Source organism: Acanthochromis polyacanthus, chromosome 18 (assembly GCF_021347895.1).
Source record: "Acanthochromis polyacanthus isolate Apoly-LR-REF ecotype Palm Island chromosome 18, KAUST_Apoly_ChrSc, whole genome shotgun sequence".
Lineage (NCBI taxonomy): Eukaryota > Metazoa > Chordata > Actinopteri > Pomacentridae > Acanthochromis > Acanthochromis polyacanthus.
Window position 1 is genome coordinate 8362290 of NC_067130.1, and position 16687 is coordinate 8378976.

Below are 16687 nucleotides of genomic sequence, written 5' to 3' on the forward strand. Positions count from 1 at the left end.
TTCCAAGTTATTTCTGTCTTAATCATGATGATGCACACAGAAATACATGTAAATGTTTGCCTTACAAATACTTGTCATTAGTTTCATTTATTGGTCTAGGCTCTTTAAATATTCCAAGCAAAGAGGTTTAACTTCTTAAGACCTGCTGTCCACATATATGGACATCTTTTTTTTCTTTCAAAAAGAGCGTATTGTTAATACTACTACTACTACTACTACTACTACTACTACTACTACTAATAACAACAATAATAATGTTATATATAATAACAGCAATAATAAAACAATCTAAATCTAATATACATATAATAAGCATATGATAAATCTAATAAACACAATGATCAAATTTTAGATATCTAATTATATTTATTGGTTACTTTTTATCGCAAGTAACGAGAAGAAATCTAAAATGCAAGCCCAGTCAAAGCTCGGGTCTTAGGAGTTTAATGGAGCAAATAAGCTTCCTATGTAGCCGATAAAAATAAAATAAACTAGAAATACTTGTAAAAACTTTGTCCACAGATGAATGATAATCTGATTGTCTAACTCAAGCAACTCACAATAAAATGTGCTCTTATTTCTATCTATCTATATATCCATCATCCATCCATCCTTTATATAGATATAGTTGCTGCTTTGCTTTCGAGAACAATCTGATTACTTGTAACAGTGCCAGATACACATTTCATGGCAAAGACCCACTATTTATATGTGCACATTAAGTCCCACGAAGGTCTGACCGCTTTTTTAAAAACTGTAACATTTACAACAAGAAAAGCCCTCAGAGAGCGCAGTACTCCACCGAGGCTGCTCAGTTGTATCATTTCCGACGGCTGAAATCTTCAAGTTTGTGGCAGAAATTACGGCACTATAGAATGTGTCCATTTAATATAGATGTACCCACATACAAAATGATAGGTGTGTATTATGCATGCATACATTATGTACGGATGCTGAATCATGTGATCTAAATATGTAGCAGGCGGCAGGAATTGATGGGACTCGGAAACACCGCCAGAATTTAATCAGTTGTTCCTTGTATCATTTCTGACAGGTAAGTCCAGATATGTGGACTAAGTGGTGGATTTGTAGTAGGATCGCAATCATGTGATCGTCAGCAGGAAGCTGACATAGTGTTCACTTGTTGTCATGGTTACAGTGACACTGTGCTGCTATCTCAGAATGATACAGAAATCTTTAACTAATCTGTGGATTCAGACTTTAAACCACATCACTGCCAAAATCTAATCAGTTGGTCCTTGTGTAATTTCTGACCTTCCCTGAAAATTTCATCCAAATCCGTTTCTCCGTTTTTGAGTATTGTTGCACACAGACGGACAGACAGACTTACCTTGACTTACCTTGAAAAATATAGCAACATTTGCATGTGAACAAGAGATTCAAGATTAAATTCCTCTGAACTTCTTCTTCCAGATCTTTTGCAGCTTTCACTTACTTCCTATTTATTAAACCTCAACGTTTATGAAGCCATTAGCTGTACTCCATTAGATAAACAGGTCACTAGTTCATCATAGAGGAAACAAAAAGACAGACTCACTCACAACTACATGAGCTCAGGTGAACCATGCAAACACCACACAGAAAGACCAACCCTGAACCATCCCGCTGTGAGGAAACAAGGCAAACCTGCCCCAAAACCTTCAGTATTGTTTGAACTGACAACAACTTACCCATGGTTATGTTTTCCTTCTATTATTGTGTGCATATGCCATGTAGAAGAACTTACAAGAACTTGTTTCCCTTTTTATCTTGCAAGTCAGAGAAGATTATCAAAGTGTTATGTTGAAAGCAAACTGCTCTACTGAACTCTATCATTTTCCTTTCAGTTTGCTTTCAACTGACAGCAAAATGATACAGTTCAGTGGAGCATTGAGAGGCCTTTGGATGCTACTCTGGGCCTTTTCTACCGAAGACTAGTCATAAATAAATGTACAGTAACATTGCTCAGGAGACAGACCAGGGTATTAAATGGTAACTGTATTTCAAGCGTCCTCATGTCTACATGTAGAAGAAGCGTCTTTGGACAGAAACAAAACTCCAAATGATCAGATAAAACCTTTAAATGGGAACTTGCTGCCATCAGTGTCTCAAAATAGTGCAGTCTATTCACCTTATGAAGAAATCATGTAGTTTACTCTTCTAAATTAACTATTTGTGACTTATGGGAGCAAAACAGCAGCTTGATGTTGCCAGAGAGCTTCACTCTGCTTACAAAATGTACTTTGACAGTTAAATCAGATCTGGTAGATTAGTAATTTATCAAAATATAGATAAATAGAAAAGTATTAGAGCCATTTTTGAGAAAAAAATCATGCCAGGAGAGCCTCTGATAATCAACCAACCAGCAAAAAAATGCAATAAATTACACAAATATGCATGTGTGTGAAGGTCAGCCAGGATAAATGAAGAACTGGAGCCCAAAGTCACCTCAAAAGACAGGGTTTATTACAAAGGAAAGATTTGGCATAACATAACAAAACAAAAAATCTTCTCACACCTCACTTTTTAAACCCGATTTGCTAAATGTGAATATTTATAGGCTATTTTTCTTCATATTTTACATTAAGAGCACAGTCTGTAATTTGACGTGTGGCTTAAAAAAGATAATGTTGCCAGTAATGCAGAGAGTCACCTTTTGGCAGGATGAGAATCGCAGTTACCAAAACCAGACAGGCGTCCTGCCAACAAGCTGTTTTTGGAAGAAGTCGCCTTCCTCCTCACCTGTGAAAACACTTTAGAACAAATCTGTCTTTTCAGACGCACTGGCAGAAAGTGAGAACAGGATAGAAGCTCCTTGTTCAAGTATTCTTACACCTCAGAGCTGATTCGCTCACTGATGATCCTCACATGCTTTTGGAACAAACAAACACACACAGCACAACACGACATCTGTTTCTCTTTAGGGTGCTGATGGAGACCACCAGCTTAAATCTAATTAGCACCATATCCACACTCTCATGCAAAACTCTCTGTAGACATTGTTGAAAGCTGTGAAGTACAATTCACAGTTAACCTCAAATGATGCACATTTTCAAGACACTCAGAGATGAAGATGTCGCTGCTTTACTGGACTGAATGAAGCTCACATGATAACCAGAGAGACAAAGGGCTTGTAGAAAAGCCCTCAGGCGGATCTCCATGTCTTCATATTAGGTCAGCTTCATTGTTATGTTTAGTTTCCAAGCCAATGCTTCAAGGGCCTCTTAGAAAATATGAAGCCTGATTTCTAAAACTGAGCATAACTCGCTCATATATCACAAATGTAAATAGTGCTTTTCCACTTTGACAAAATTGTCCCTTCATTTCTTCAATCAAATTCACACTGATAGATAAGCATTTGGTATTTCTAAGCAGATCAAATGAAACTGTCTTGTTTACAGGTCTATAATGTGATAGTAAATAATTTCCCCTATATTTTTGACAATACATAATTGACAACTAAAATGATCACAAATAGACTGAAAATGGCCACAAAAAATGCCCAAAATCACCATAAAAGGACCTAAAATGCCCACAAAACAGACTGACAATGACCAAACAAGAAACAAAATGGCCAGGTCATGTGATCTGGAATTAACACACTTACTTGAGAGGTGTTTTTGTAATGGGGAACTTTGCTGAAAGTGATTTCTCAGACACAGATACAATTTGTTATTTTCCATTTTATATTTAATATATTGCCAAAAAGAAATATTGCTCATGATTATCTCAACTTAATAAAAAGAACACAATCAAATTATTTTTTGAATCAGCTCATTTTATTATTGTTTAGCTAATTAGAATGTGGTTGTTATTAATTTGATTTGTTGACATTTTAGTGATATCCAGTCATTTTTTATGAGTAAATGATTGTTTCCATAATAAATAATTCTATAATTTGTAAAGACATGCTCATAATGAACATAAAAAGCATGATTGTTTTTAACTTTTAATAAAAATGTATGCAAGATATATCCAATAGACTTCAAAGGTCCCTCAATTATACATTGATCCATTTACAATGTGCACACTGAGGTAATCGAGATTGAACATTATCGCCACCATGCGGTTTGTTTTTAGAACTGCATCAGTTTTTGCTGCTAAATTCTTAATAATTTCAATAAATTGCACATTGTCCTTCTTTGCATTGGCGAAAAGTAATCTATGTAATATTGCCTCAGGGCTGCTGGGTCCTCATTTAGCTGAACCAAACGTACTGAAGGGGTTAATGAGGCCGTGCGCTCCTGCGTAAAACACGCATTTAGGAGCCTCAGCAGAAAACCGGTGCGGATCAGGACTGTCGTTGCTTCACCGCTGGAAGATGCATCTCATTCTCCCGCAGCTGCACACGATTCATGTGTTTTTTTTTCTTTTTTAATTTCTTGTCAGCAACTGTGGTTTAACCATCAGGGATCTAGAAAACAGAAACCACCCACTGCTCTTTCAAAGTTTACTGAGGTTTCCAGCCAAGAAAAGCAGCTTTTCCTCACCCGGTGGATCCATTATGACGGGATGAGCCTGCAGAATAAGGTGGGGCTGGATCCGCGTGTCCGTTCATTTATAGCACTTTACCAACTGAAGGTTTTGTCATTAATTTAAAGACACTGAACGTCCCATCAGATGTGGAATAAATGCTTATATAGAACATATACTAAAATTAATGCATTTGGATGTAAAAAGTGCAAATGTATAAGCATAAAAATATCTTTAAAGTACAAAAATAAAACAAATTTTAAGAATAATTCTATATTATTGCATTAGTGTGTTCATCACTTTAATGTGGCAGGTGGTGAGTTTGATTTGTATTTTACAGTTTATCTGCTGGGTAGCTTGGAAATGTCCCCTCAGAGTGGTCTTATTGTAATCTGTATTAATGCATAATAATTTATTAGTTGATTGCTTTTTTATTATTGAACTTCATCTGCAAATGAACTAGAAATTTGAGTTATTATTAAATGAATTGAGTGGAGTAAAGCGTGCATTTCTTTTTAACACTGTAGCCCAGGAGAAGGGGTAAAGTAGAAGAAAATGTATTGAAAATTTTAAAAAAGCAACTCAAAATTGTTATTTAGTATAGTCCTTGAGTAAGTGTACTTAGTGCTCTCTATCGCTGTGCCCCATGATGATAACTGTATGAGGAAAGTGTGAATTAGCTGCAAGTTGTTGATGTAGTTCTAATTTAGTGCTAATACTTTTATTTTGAAAATGTCATCTGTGCAATTGGCTGTTGAACTAGATGTACCAGAAAAGGCCTGAGAGACAGCAAGTCCGATTTGTGGCACTGGCAGCCAGCAGTGACACTTTTTGTGGCACTGCTGCGGTGCCACGGTTAATGCCACTGTGCAGTGACACTTTTTGTGGCACCACCGCCGTGCCACGGTTAATGCCACTGTTTGGGCGAGATGCCGCAGCGGCATTTCCAGTGGCCTCTGGGGATGCCAGCAGAGGTGCCACGGTTAATGTCACTGTTTAGGGCAGGGGTCGGCAAGTAGATGTGGCTTCGGGACAAAATGTTTGTAAACAATCGAACAGCGGGCCAACCTGTGCGAGGGGGTGCGCTCCGATTCCGCGAGCGGGGGGGGGGGCGATACCGCAAGCAGCGGAGCTTCTACAGCTGATCGCTGCTGCTTGGGACACACGTCTCAATTCTGATCACAGATGTATTAAAAGTGACTCCCGAGACACACACACGTTTTGCACACACTGTTGCTCAGTTAAATCTGGCTGGTACAACCGTGTCTGACCAGTAGCGCAAACGCGGAAATGCCCGGCAGCAGCCGACCACGCGAGTTTCGTGTTGCGGTGACGGACTGGCTTGGCTCGTGCCAAATCAAATTTTCAAAATCATCTGGCGGGCCAGATATTATTCCTGACGGGCCAGTTTTGGCCCACGGGCCGCCAGTTGCCGACCACTGGTTTAGGGGATACCACAAAAAGTGTCACTGCTAGCTGCCAGTGCCACAAATCACTGCGGTCAAGCCAGCCGCCTCTCGTTTCTCCGTAGTCAAGCCAGCCGCTCCTACATTTTCAGTGCGCTCTTATCGTCAGCTTACGGTAAATGCACGACCGCGCATCAACTATTTCCGGTTTAAAAAATAAAGCGCTGCATTCGCAGATGTATTATACAGGGATGTTTTAAGTAACTGACTCAGCTTAACTGTTAACTATCGAATTGTACGGCTAATATTTACACTAAATAAATAGCTTGAAGTATAAGAAGCTGAAAACTTGTTTATCTATCTGTCTGTCTGTCTGTCTTAAAAATTGTGAATTCAAATAAAAAGTGATGTGTGTCATCCCAGTGATCTATTAGTGTGATAATAAAATAAACCTCAGTCGAAAAGTCACATGATCTGGACCGAAATGAGAAGACATGCTGATATTTACATTAAAAAATGTTTAATTTTTTGCTTTAAAATCTTTTAAGCCAAACTATTTCTTCTTCTTTGGCGTATGCTGACCAGGTAAGGTAGCATTGTGATTCTGCATTAGTTTGGGGTCAATACGTCACATGACCTGAGAGCTATTGAGCAAAAAAGCTAATATTTACTGTCAAAAAACTGTTAAAAATCAATAATGTCCTAAAATCAAATATAAATTGCCGTATGTTTACCATCTTTAGTAGCACTATCATTCTGCATTAGTTTGGGGTCAATACGTCACATGACCTGAGAGCTATTGAGCTAAAATGCTAATATTTACTGTAAAAAAACTGTTAAAAATCAATAAAGACCAGAAATCAAATATCAATTGGCGTATGTTGACCATCCTTAGTAGCACTATCATTCTGCACTGCTTTGGGGTCAATACGTCACATGACCTGAGAGCTATTGAGTAATAAAGCTAATATTTACTGTAAAAAACCTGTTAAAAATCAATAATGTCCTAAAATCAAATATAAATTGCCGTATGTTGACCATCTTTAGTAGCACTATCATTCTGCATTAGTTTGGGGTCAATAAGTCACATGACCTGAGAGCTATTGAGCTAAAATGCTAATATTTACTGTCAAAAAACTGTTAAAAATCAATAATGTCCTAAAATCAAATATGATTTGGCGTATGTTGACCATCCTTAGTAGCACTATCATTCTGCACCGGTTTGGGGTTAATACGTCACATGACCTGCGAGCTATTGAGCTAAAATGCTAATACTTACTGTAAAAAATTAATAATAAAGTCATTAAGTATCCAAATGGTATAAAAAGTGCTGTGTCTTGATCATTCTGTTTCATACTATAATCCCAAATAGATTTGGAGTCTTTGGGTCACATGACTTGGTAGCTGTTGAGCTAAAATGCTAATACTTATTGTAAAAAAATTAATAATAAATTCATAAAGCATTCAAATGTAATAAAACCTGGTGTGTCTTGATCACCTTTTATAGTCCTGTCAATCCTTATTGATTTGGAGTCTCTAGGTCGCATGACCTGGGAGCTATTGAGCCAAAGTGCTAATATTTACAGTTAAATATCAATATAAAATATGCGAAGTATCCAGATGGAATAAAAAGTGCTGTGTCTTGATCACTCTATGAGATGCTCGAATCCTGCATAGATTTGGTGTCTGTAGGTCACATGACTTGGGAGCTATTGAGCTAAAATACTAATATTTACATATTGAAATTAATTAAAAACTCACTAAAAAAAATATTAATAGTCTCCAAAAGCAATAACAAAGTCTGTGTAATAAACCAGGTCTAAATCTATTTAGCCAAAAGAGCACATGACCTGGGACTTATAGAGCTGTAATGCTCATAATTACAGTATAAAATACATGAAAAATTCACAAAACATATTAATTGTGTCCAAATGTTCATTCATTGTTTCTAAGTGTGACAAAGAATCTATGAACTACAAATCCCTATATTTGAGTGCCGTAATGTATCATAACATAATGTAACATAACGTCATGTCAGGTCTTTGCTCTTCCTTTTTCTGCCTCACGTAAGTTAACCGATAATTATCAATGAAATAAGTATCCAATCGACTGAGCCCGTAACATACGTGCTGCTCAATATCCAGAACACCATTTGGAGTCAGAGTTGTGCGATGGGTCGTTTGAAAAAAGGCAGAAGTATCGCTCAGTGGGCAGAGTGGCTGGTTGGCACCCGGGAGGCCGAGGCTCGATTCCAGGTGTGAGTGAGTGAGATAGGCATAGGGAGTATAGGAGTGAGTGAGTGTGATGAGTATAAGAGTGAGTGAGATAGGCATAGGGAGTATAGGAGTGAGTGAGTGTGATGAGTATAGGAGTGAGTGAGAAAGGCATAGGGAGTATAGGAGTGGGTGACTGAGATAGGCATAGGGAGTATTGCTCAGTGGGTAGAGTGGCTGGCTGGCACCCGGGAGACCGGGGTTCGATTCCAGCTGTGAGTGAGTGAGATAGGCATCGGGAGAAAAGGAGTGAGTGAGTGAGTGAGTGAGGTGAGTAAGATAGGCATAGGGAGTATAGCTCAGTGGGAAGAGTGGCTGGCTGTCACACGGGAGGCCGGGGATCGATTCCAGGAGTGAGTGAGTGAGTGAGATAGGCATAGGGAGTACGTGAGTGAGATGAGTATAGGAGTGAGTGAGATAGGCATAGGGAGTATAGCTGAGTGGGAAGAGTGGCTGGCGGACACCCGGGAGGCCGGGGATGGATTCCAGGAGTGAGTGAGATAGGCATAGGGAGTATAGGAGTGAGTGAGCGAGATGAGTATAGGAGTGAGTGAGATAGGCATAGGGAGTATAGCTGAGTGGGTAGAGTGGCTGGCTGGCACCCTGGAGGCTGGGGTTCGATTCCAGGTGTGAGTGAGTGAGATAGGCATAGGGAGTATAGCTCAGTGGGTAGAGTGGCTGGCTGGCACCCTGGAGGCTGGGGTTCGATTCCAGGTGTGAGTGAGTGAGATAGGCATAGGGAGTATAGCTCAGTGGGTCGAGTGGCTGGCTGGCACCCGGGAGGCCGGGGATGGATTCCAGGAGTGAGTGAGATAGGCATAGGGAGTATAGGAGTGAGTGAGTGAGAAAGGCATTGGGAGTATAGCTCAGTGGGTAGAGTGGCTGGCTGGCACCCTGGAGGCTGGGGTTCGATTCCAGGTGTGAGTGAGTGAGATAGGCATAAGGTGTATAGGTGTGAGTGAGTGAGATAGGCAAAGGGAGTATAGCTCAGTGGGGAGAGTGGCTGGCTGGCACCCGGGAGGCTGGGGTTCGATTCCAGGTGTGAGTGAGTGAGATAAGCATAGGGAGTATTGCTCAGTGGGTGACTGAGATAGGCGAAGGGAGTATAGCTCAGTGGGGAGAGTGGCTGGCTGGCACCCGGGAGTCCGGGGGTCTATTCCAGGTGTGAGCGAGTGAGTGAGATAGGCATAGGGAGTATAGGAGTGAGTGAGATAGGCATCGGCAGTATCGCTCAGTGGGTAGAGTGGCTGGCTGGCACCCGGGAGAGCGGTGTTCGATTCTAGGTGTGAGTGAGTGAGATAGGCAACGGGAGTATAGGAGTGAGTGAGATAGGCATAGATAATATAGCTCAGTGGGTAGAGTGGCTTGCTGGCACCCGAGAGGCCGGGGTTCGATTCCAGGTGTGATTGAGTGAGATAGGCATAGGGAGTATCGCTGAGTGAGTAGAGTTGCAGGAGGCCGGGGCTCAATTCCAGGTGTGAGTGAGTGAGAAAGGCATAGGGAGTATAGGAGTGAGTAAGTGTGATCAGTATAGGAGTGAGTGAGATAGGCATAGGGAGTATAGCTCAGTGGGTAGAGTGGCTTGCTGGCACCCTGGAGGCTGGGGTTCGATTCCAGGTGTGAGTGAGATAGGCATAGGAGTGAGTGAGTGAGATAGGCAAAGGGAGTATAGGAGTGAGTGAGATAGGCATAGGGAGTATAGCTCGGTGGGTAGAGTGGCTGGCTGGCACCCTGGAGGCTGGGGTTCGATTCCAGGTGTGAGTGAGACAGGCATAGGGAGTATAGGAGTGAGTGAGCGAGATAGGCAAAGGGAGTATAGGAGTGGGTCAGTGAGAAAGGCGTAGGGAGTATAGGAGTGAGTGAGATAGGCATAGGGAGTATAGCTCAGTGGGTAGAGTTGATGGCTGGCACCCGGGAGGCCGGGGTTCGATTCCAGGTGTGAGTGAGTGAGACAGGCATAGGGAATATAGGAGTGAGTGAGTGAGATGAGTATAGGAGTGAGTGAGATAGGCATAAGGACTGTAGGAGTGAGTGAGATGAGTATAGGAGTGTGTGAGATAAAAATAGGGAGTATAGCTCAGTGGGTGAATGAGATAGGCGTAGGGAGTATAGGAGCGAATGAGATAGGCATAGGCAGTATAGCTTGGTGGGTAGAGTGGCTGGCTGGCACCCGGGAGACCGGTGTTTGATTCCAGGTGTGAGTGAGTGAGATAGGCAACGGGAGTATAGGAGTGAGTGAGTGAGATAGGCATAGGGAGTATAGGAGTGAGTGAGATAGGCATAGGGAATATAGCTCAGTGGGTAGAGTAGATGGCTGGCACCCGAGAGGCTGGGGTTCGATTCCAGGTGTGAGTGATTGAGTGAGATAGGCATAGGGAGTATCGCTGAGTGAGTCGAGTTGCTCGCTGGCACCCAGGAGGCTGGGGCTCAATTCCAGGTGTGAGTGAGTGAGAAAGGCATAGGGAGTATAGGAGTGAGTGAGATAGGCATAGGGAGTATTGCTCAGTGGGTAGAGTGGCTGGCTGGCTGGCACCCGAGAGGCTGGGGTTCGATTCCAGGTGTGAGTGAGATAGGCATAGGGTGTAGAGGTGTTAGTGAGTAAGATAGCATAGGGAGTATAGCTCAGTGGGTAGAGTGGCTGGCTGGCACCCGGGAGGCTGGGGTTCGATTCCAGGTGTGAGTGAGTGAGATAGGCATAGGGAGTATAGCAGTATATTTTGACCATCCTTAGTAGGACTATCATTCTGCATTAGTTTGGGGTCAATACGTCACATGACCTGAGAGCTATTGAGCTAAAATGCTAATATTTACTGTCAAAAAATTGTTAAAAATCAATAATGTCCGAAAATCAAATATAATTTGGCGTATGTTGACCATCTTAGTAGCACTATCATTCTGCACTGGTTTTGGGTCAATACGTCACATGACCTGAGAGCTATTGAGCTAAAATGCTAATATTTAATGTCAACAAACTGTTAAAAATCAATAATATCCTAAAATGCCGTAATGTATCATAACATAATGTAACATAACGTCAGGTCAGGCCTTTGCTCTTCCTTTTTCTGCCTCACGTAAGTTAACCGTTAATTATCAATGAAATAAGTATCCAATCGACTGAGCCCGTAACACACGTGCTGCTCAATATCCAGAGCACCATTTGGAGTCAGAGTTGTGCGATGGGTCGTTTGAAAAAAGGCAGAAAAAGGAAGAGCAAAGACCTGACGTGACGTTATGTTACATTATGTTATGATACATTACGGCACTCAAATATAGGGATTTGTAGTTCATAGATTCTTTGTCACACTTAGAAACATTGAATGAACATTTGGACACAATTAATATGTTTTGTGAATTTTTCATGTATTTTATACTGTAATTATGAGCATTACAGCTCTATAAGTCCCAGGTCATTTGATCTTTTGGCTAAATAGATTTAGACCTGGTTTATTACACAGACTTTATTATTGCTTTTGGAGACTATTAATATTTTTTTAGTGAGTTTTTAATTAATTTCAATATGTAAATATTAGTATTTTAGCTCAATAGCTCCCAAGTCATGTGACCTCCAGACACCAAATCTATGCAGGATTAGAGCATCTCATAGAGTGATCAAGACACAGCACTTTTTATTCCATCTGGATACTTTGCATATTTTATATTGATATTTAACTGTAAATATTAGCATGTTGGCTCAATAGCTCCCAGGTCATGCGACCTCGAGACTCCAAATCAATAAGGATTGACAGGGCTATAAAAGGTGATCAAGACACACCAGGTTTTATTACATTTGAATGCTTTATGAATTTATTATTAATTTTTTACAGTAAGTATTGGCATTTTAGCTCAATAGCTACCAAGTCATGTGACCCAAAGACTCCAAATCTATTTGGGATTATAGTATGAAACAGAATGATCAAGACACAGCACTTTTTATACCATTTGGATACTTAATGAATTTATTATTAATTTTTTACAGTAAGTATTAGCATTTTAGCTCAATAGCTCGCAGGTCATGTGATGTATTAACCCCAAACTGGTGCAGAATGATAGTGCTACTAAAGATGGTCAACATACGCCAAATTATATTTGATTTCTGGTCTTTATTGATTTTTAACATTTATTTTGACAGTAAATATTAGCTTTTTTGCTCAATAGCTCTCAGGTCATGTGACGTATTGACCCCTAACCGGTGCAGAATGATAGTGCTACTAAGGATGGTCACCATACAGCAATATATATTTGATTTCTGGTCTTTATTGATTTTTAACATTTTTTTTACAGTAAATATTAGCATTTTAGCTCAATAGCTCTCAGGTCATGTGACTAATTGACCCCAAACTAATGCAGAATGATAGTGCTACTAAAGATGGTAAACATACGCCAATTTATATTTGATTTCTGGTCTTTATTGATTTTCAAGTTTTTTTACAGTAAATATTAGCCTTTTTGCTCAATAGCTCTCAGGTCATGTGATGTATTGACCCCAAACTAATGCAGAATCACAATGCTACCTTACCTGGTCAGCATACGCCAAAGAAGAAGAAATAGTTTGGCTTAAAAGATTTTAAAGCAAAAAATTAAACATTTTTTAATGTAAATATCAGCATGTCTTCTCATTTCGGTCCAGATCATGTGACTTTTCGACTGAGGTTTATTTTATTATCACACTAATAGATCACTGGGATGACACACATCACTTTTTATTTGAATTCACAATTTTTAAGACAGACAGACAGACAGATAGATAAACAAGTTTTCAGCTTCTTATACTTCAAGCTATTTATTTAGTGTAAATATTAGCCGTACAATTCGATAGTTAACAGTTAAGCTGAGTCAGTTACTTAAAACATCCCTGTATAATACATCTGCGAATGCAGCGCTTTATTTTTTAAACCGGAAATAGTTGATGCGCGGTCGTGCATTTACCGTAAGCTGACGATAAGAGCGCACTGAAAATGTAGGAGCGGCTGGCTTGACTACGGAGAAACGAGAGGCGGCTGGCTTGACCGCAGTCACAAATCGGTCTTGCCCCTACTGGAAGGCCCAGAACCAATGCAGAAACCTCATTTTAAAGAAGACATAAGTGCTCTATAAACATAAACGCTTATGGGATGCTAAAGCTAATCCACGTCGCTCACAAACTATCTATACTTACACATTAACAAACCTGCTGTCTAACTATTTTTCTGAATCTAAACAGGACATCATGTCAGCCTCCTCTGACACCCTCCAGTTCAGTTTGTCCGCCCACGGGGACTCCATGCTCAGCAAAATGACTATTATGAGAGAAGACCGTCGCTTCTGTGACATTACACTTGTTCTTGGAGGTGCACGGGGCCCCGCCGTCGAGCCTTTCCATTTCCACGGTCACAGAGTGGTGCTCGCAGCATCTTCAAACTTCCTGCGCGACCAGTTCCTGCTCCACGAAGGCCGAGCAGAGCTGAGGGTGTCTGTCGTTTCCAGCGTGAAGGTTGCAGAGACTCTGCTGCTGTCCTGCTACACCGGGCAGCTTGAGGTGCAAACATTTACTGCTTCTCAAATCACGTGCAGCTACATTTATCTCAGTTATAAATTATTTTATAGTCGTTTTGTGGTTCTGCTTAAACAGAAAAAAGGGAACAAACAGTGAAATAATGGGAGGTATGATATGAAAGTGATATGAAAAGCTGTAAATGACTCAACTTTACTCAGTGCTTCCAGTTCTGCTTTGGCATCCTTGTTTAAAATGTGCAGCTGGAAGTCTGGTTTGAATCTGTATGAACTCCTGGGTCATTTTTAAAATATAATTAATCTGTTGTTTTCATTGGTTTATCACTTACTCCTTTGCAGGTCCCTCTGAGAGAGCTGGTGAGCTACCTAACTGCAGCCAGTGCACTGCAGATGGACCAGGTGGTAGAGAAGTGTGCCCAGGCTGTTTCCCAGTTCCTCAGTCCCACCCTGGCGTTCTTGAAACTGGAGAGACGCTCTGAGAAGAAGGAAAAGCAGCTAGAAAGCAGCTGGCTGGGCACCAGCTTCGAAAATCGTGAGGAAGAGGATGCAGCCCAGCCCAGTACCAGCATCCAGGAAGCAAATATCAAGGAAGGGGGTGTGGCCGTGATTCAGTCCAAGTTGAGGGTCAGCCAAGAACCCGAGGTGGATAGTCGAGGACCGAGAGAGGCTGTGGAAGCTGAAAGAGAGGAATGTGAGGACGCAGCATGTTGTCTCGACAGCCTGGAGTTGGAAGAAGGTGGAGACATTCAGCTTTTTCACACCAACAACCAGCTATGTCATGTTCACCACATTGAAGGTCCTTTCAAGTGTAAGCTGCACCCTCCTGCAAGTTTCCAAGACCAAGTTTCCTCCTCAGCCTCCACAGTCAGAAGAAACTCAGCAGCCCATGAGGAACTGGTAGAAAGCAGCCAGAACGAGCAGGAACAAGAACTAGAGCAGCCGATAGAGGAGGAAAACATGCACACAGCGGCTGCTCAGATACAACAACATGGAAAGGTGGAAGAGGATTCAGGAATAATGTTGGTCCAGAGGCCTTATCTGTGCAGGAGGTGTGATAAAGTCTTCCAGCACCTGGAGAGCTACGTGGGCCACCTGAAGGAGCACCGGCAGTACTTCTGTCTGGTCTGTGAGAAAGGTTTTTCTCAGAAGAGTAACCTGACTCGACACGTACGCATCCACGCTGGTGACAAGCCTTTCAGATGTCCTCTGTGCCACAAGACGTTTACCCAGAAGGCCATGCTGCAACACCACTTCGACCTGCACACAGGGGACGGGACCCATATGTGCAACTACACTGCTGTGCACTTTGCCCACAAGGCAGGCCTGAGGTGCCACCTGAGGGCAAATCAGGGTAAGAGCAGCTGGCAGAATGTGCTCGAGTAGGCCGTGGACTGCAAGTGAGGGAGCAGGTTTAGCTTCAATCTAATGATGATGGTGTTGGTAGCTGTTTGTCTCTAAAATTATTGGGGGCAAATAAGATGCCTGGAAGCACAATAAGCTGTTCACACATCGACTAGAACAGAGGTGTCAAACTCATTTTAGTTCAGGTTCCACATTCAGAAAATCACAGCATAGTAACCTATAAACAACCACAACTCCAGATTTTTCCTTTGTTTTAGTGTAAAAAAGTACATTCTGAAAAAGTTCACATTTAAGGAGTTCTGTGCATGATGAACAACCTGAAAACAAAAAAAAAAGACAAAATATTAGACAAAAACGTTACAAAGCAGCCAAAAAATGGACAAAACAAGACACAAAATGACAAAATAAGACAAAAAAACACAAGCCGGACAAAAAGGAAACACAAAATGACAAAAGCCAGAATCAAAATGACAAAAGACAACAAAAACAGGACAAATATTACAAAAACGAGACACAAAACGGCAAAAACCAGAAACAAAATGGCAAAAACCAGAAGCAAAATGGCAATAAATGAGACAAATGACACAAAACAGAACAAAAAAGAGACAAAAAAATTGACAAAAGTAACAAAGCGACAAAAACAGAGCCAAACGACACAAGCAAGACAAAAAGAGACGCAACACAAGACGGAAAATGACAAAAGCAAGAAACAAAACAACAAAAGCATGAGACAAAAGACAAAAGTCAAACAAAAATATGACTAAAGATTACAAAAACGAGACACAAAATGACAGAAGAAGTGTGAGCAAAAACAGTATTTCACTTTATGATCAAAACAGCTTGTCATGGTCTAGAAATTATTTTAAATTCATAGTTTTACTAATTTGCAATCTGCAGTTAATGTCTTCCCTCTAATTCTGACACTTTGAGGGCCGGATTGAACCCTCTGTAGGGACAGTTTTGGCCCACGGGCTGCATGTTTGACACCCCTGGTCTAGAAGGAAATAAAGACAAAACTGTTATTTAATGTGACATAATGGTTGCTTTTTATAGGTTGGAGCTAATGCTGCAACAACAGCGTCTTCCATTGTCCAGATTGTTTGTATTCTAACATGTGATCTATGTAGATCTCACAAAGGGTTGAAATGGACTGTGTTTCTCCAGATCTGGCAGAGTTTCCACAATTTTGATGTGTAAAGAAAGCAAGAAGTGCTGTAAAACCATCTGATCTATCAAGAGATAAGCATATATGTGACTATTTAAGCAGTAGAAGCAGAAATGAAAACTCTGTTCTGACTTTGCTGTAATGACTGAAAGTACAAATAAAAATCCCCTGAAAGAGCATTTCTTGTGAAAGATATTGTCATTTACTGCTCTACTCAAACAGACAGACGAGCATTGCTTCACCTTTTGACCCCGCTGGAATCGTGTGCAGCTCGCTGAGCATGACGCTCTAAGTGAGTGGGTTTTCCCGCATGGCTGAGAGGGTTTCCATCCTCTCTCACTCCGGCCCTTCCTTTCACATGTCTCTTTTTATCCCTCAGTTATCCTTTCGGCCCAGAAATGTCATCGCCGCTCTTGTTGCTGAATAGAAGACGAGCCAGAGGGCATCTGAGACACCACTGGCTCTGTGTGAAGACAAACAATAAATGCATGACAGGGTGTGTATTCAGTGCAGTAATT

The 16687-nt window shown here is 41.1% G+C and overlaps 1 protein-coding gene and 1 long non-coding RNA gene across 2 annotated transcripts; one reads left to right on the forward strand and one right to left on the reverse strand.

Annotated features, from left to right (window-relative positions):
* Positions 1-4275: 4275 nt before the first annotated feature.
* Positions 4276-16348, forward strand: LOC110970226 (zinc finger and BTB domain-containing protein 26-like). Its single transcript, XM_051938353.1, has 3 exons — positions 4276-4530; positions 13353-13667; positions 13982-16348. The coding sequence occupies exons 1-3, from the start codon at positions 4513-4515 to the stop codon at positions 15023-15025; spliced, it is 1377 nt and encodes a 458-aa protein (XP_051794313.1). The 5' UTR covers positions 4276-4512; the 3' UTR covers positions 15026-16348.
* Positions 5969-7000, reverse strand: LOC127530814 (uncharacterized). Its single transcript, XR_007937481.1, has 2 exons — positions 6865-7000; positions 5969-6560 (listed from the first exon to the last, which is right to left on the reverse strand). It is a non-coding gene; the product is annotated as an uncharacterized LOC127530814 (long non-coding RNA).
* Positions 16349-16687: the final 339 nt, after the last annotated feature.

Excerpts from the sequence above, each read along its gene's own strand:
- LOC110970226 (XM_051938353.1), top strand. Across the intron at positions 13,668-13,981 it reads GCTACACCGGGCAGCTTGAG|GTCCCTCTGAGAGAGCTGGT; the intron begins GTGCAAACATTT and ends ACTCCTTTGCAG.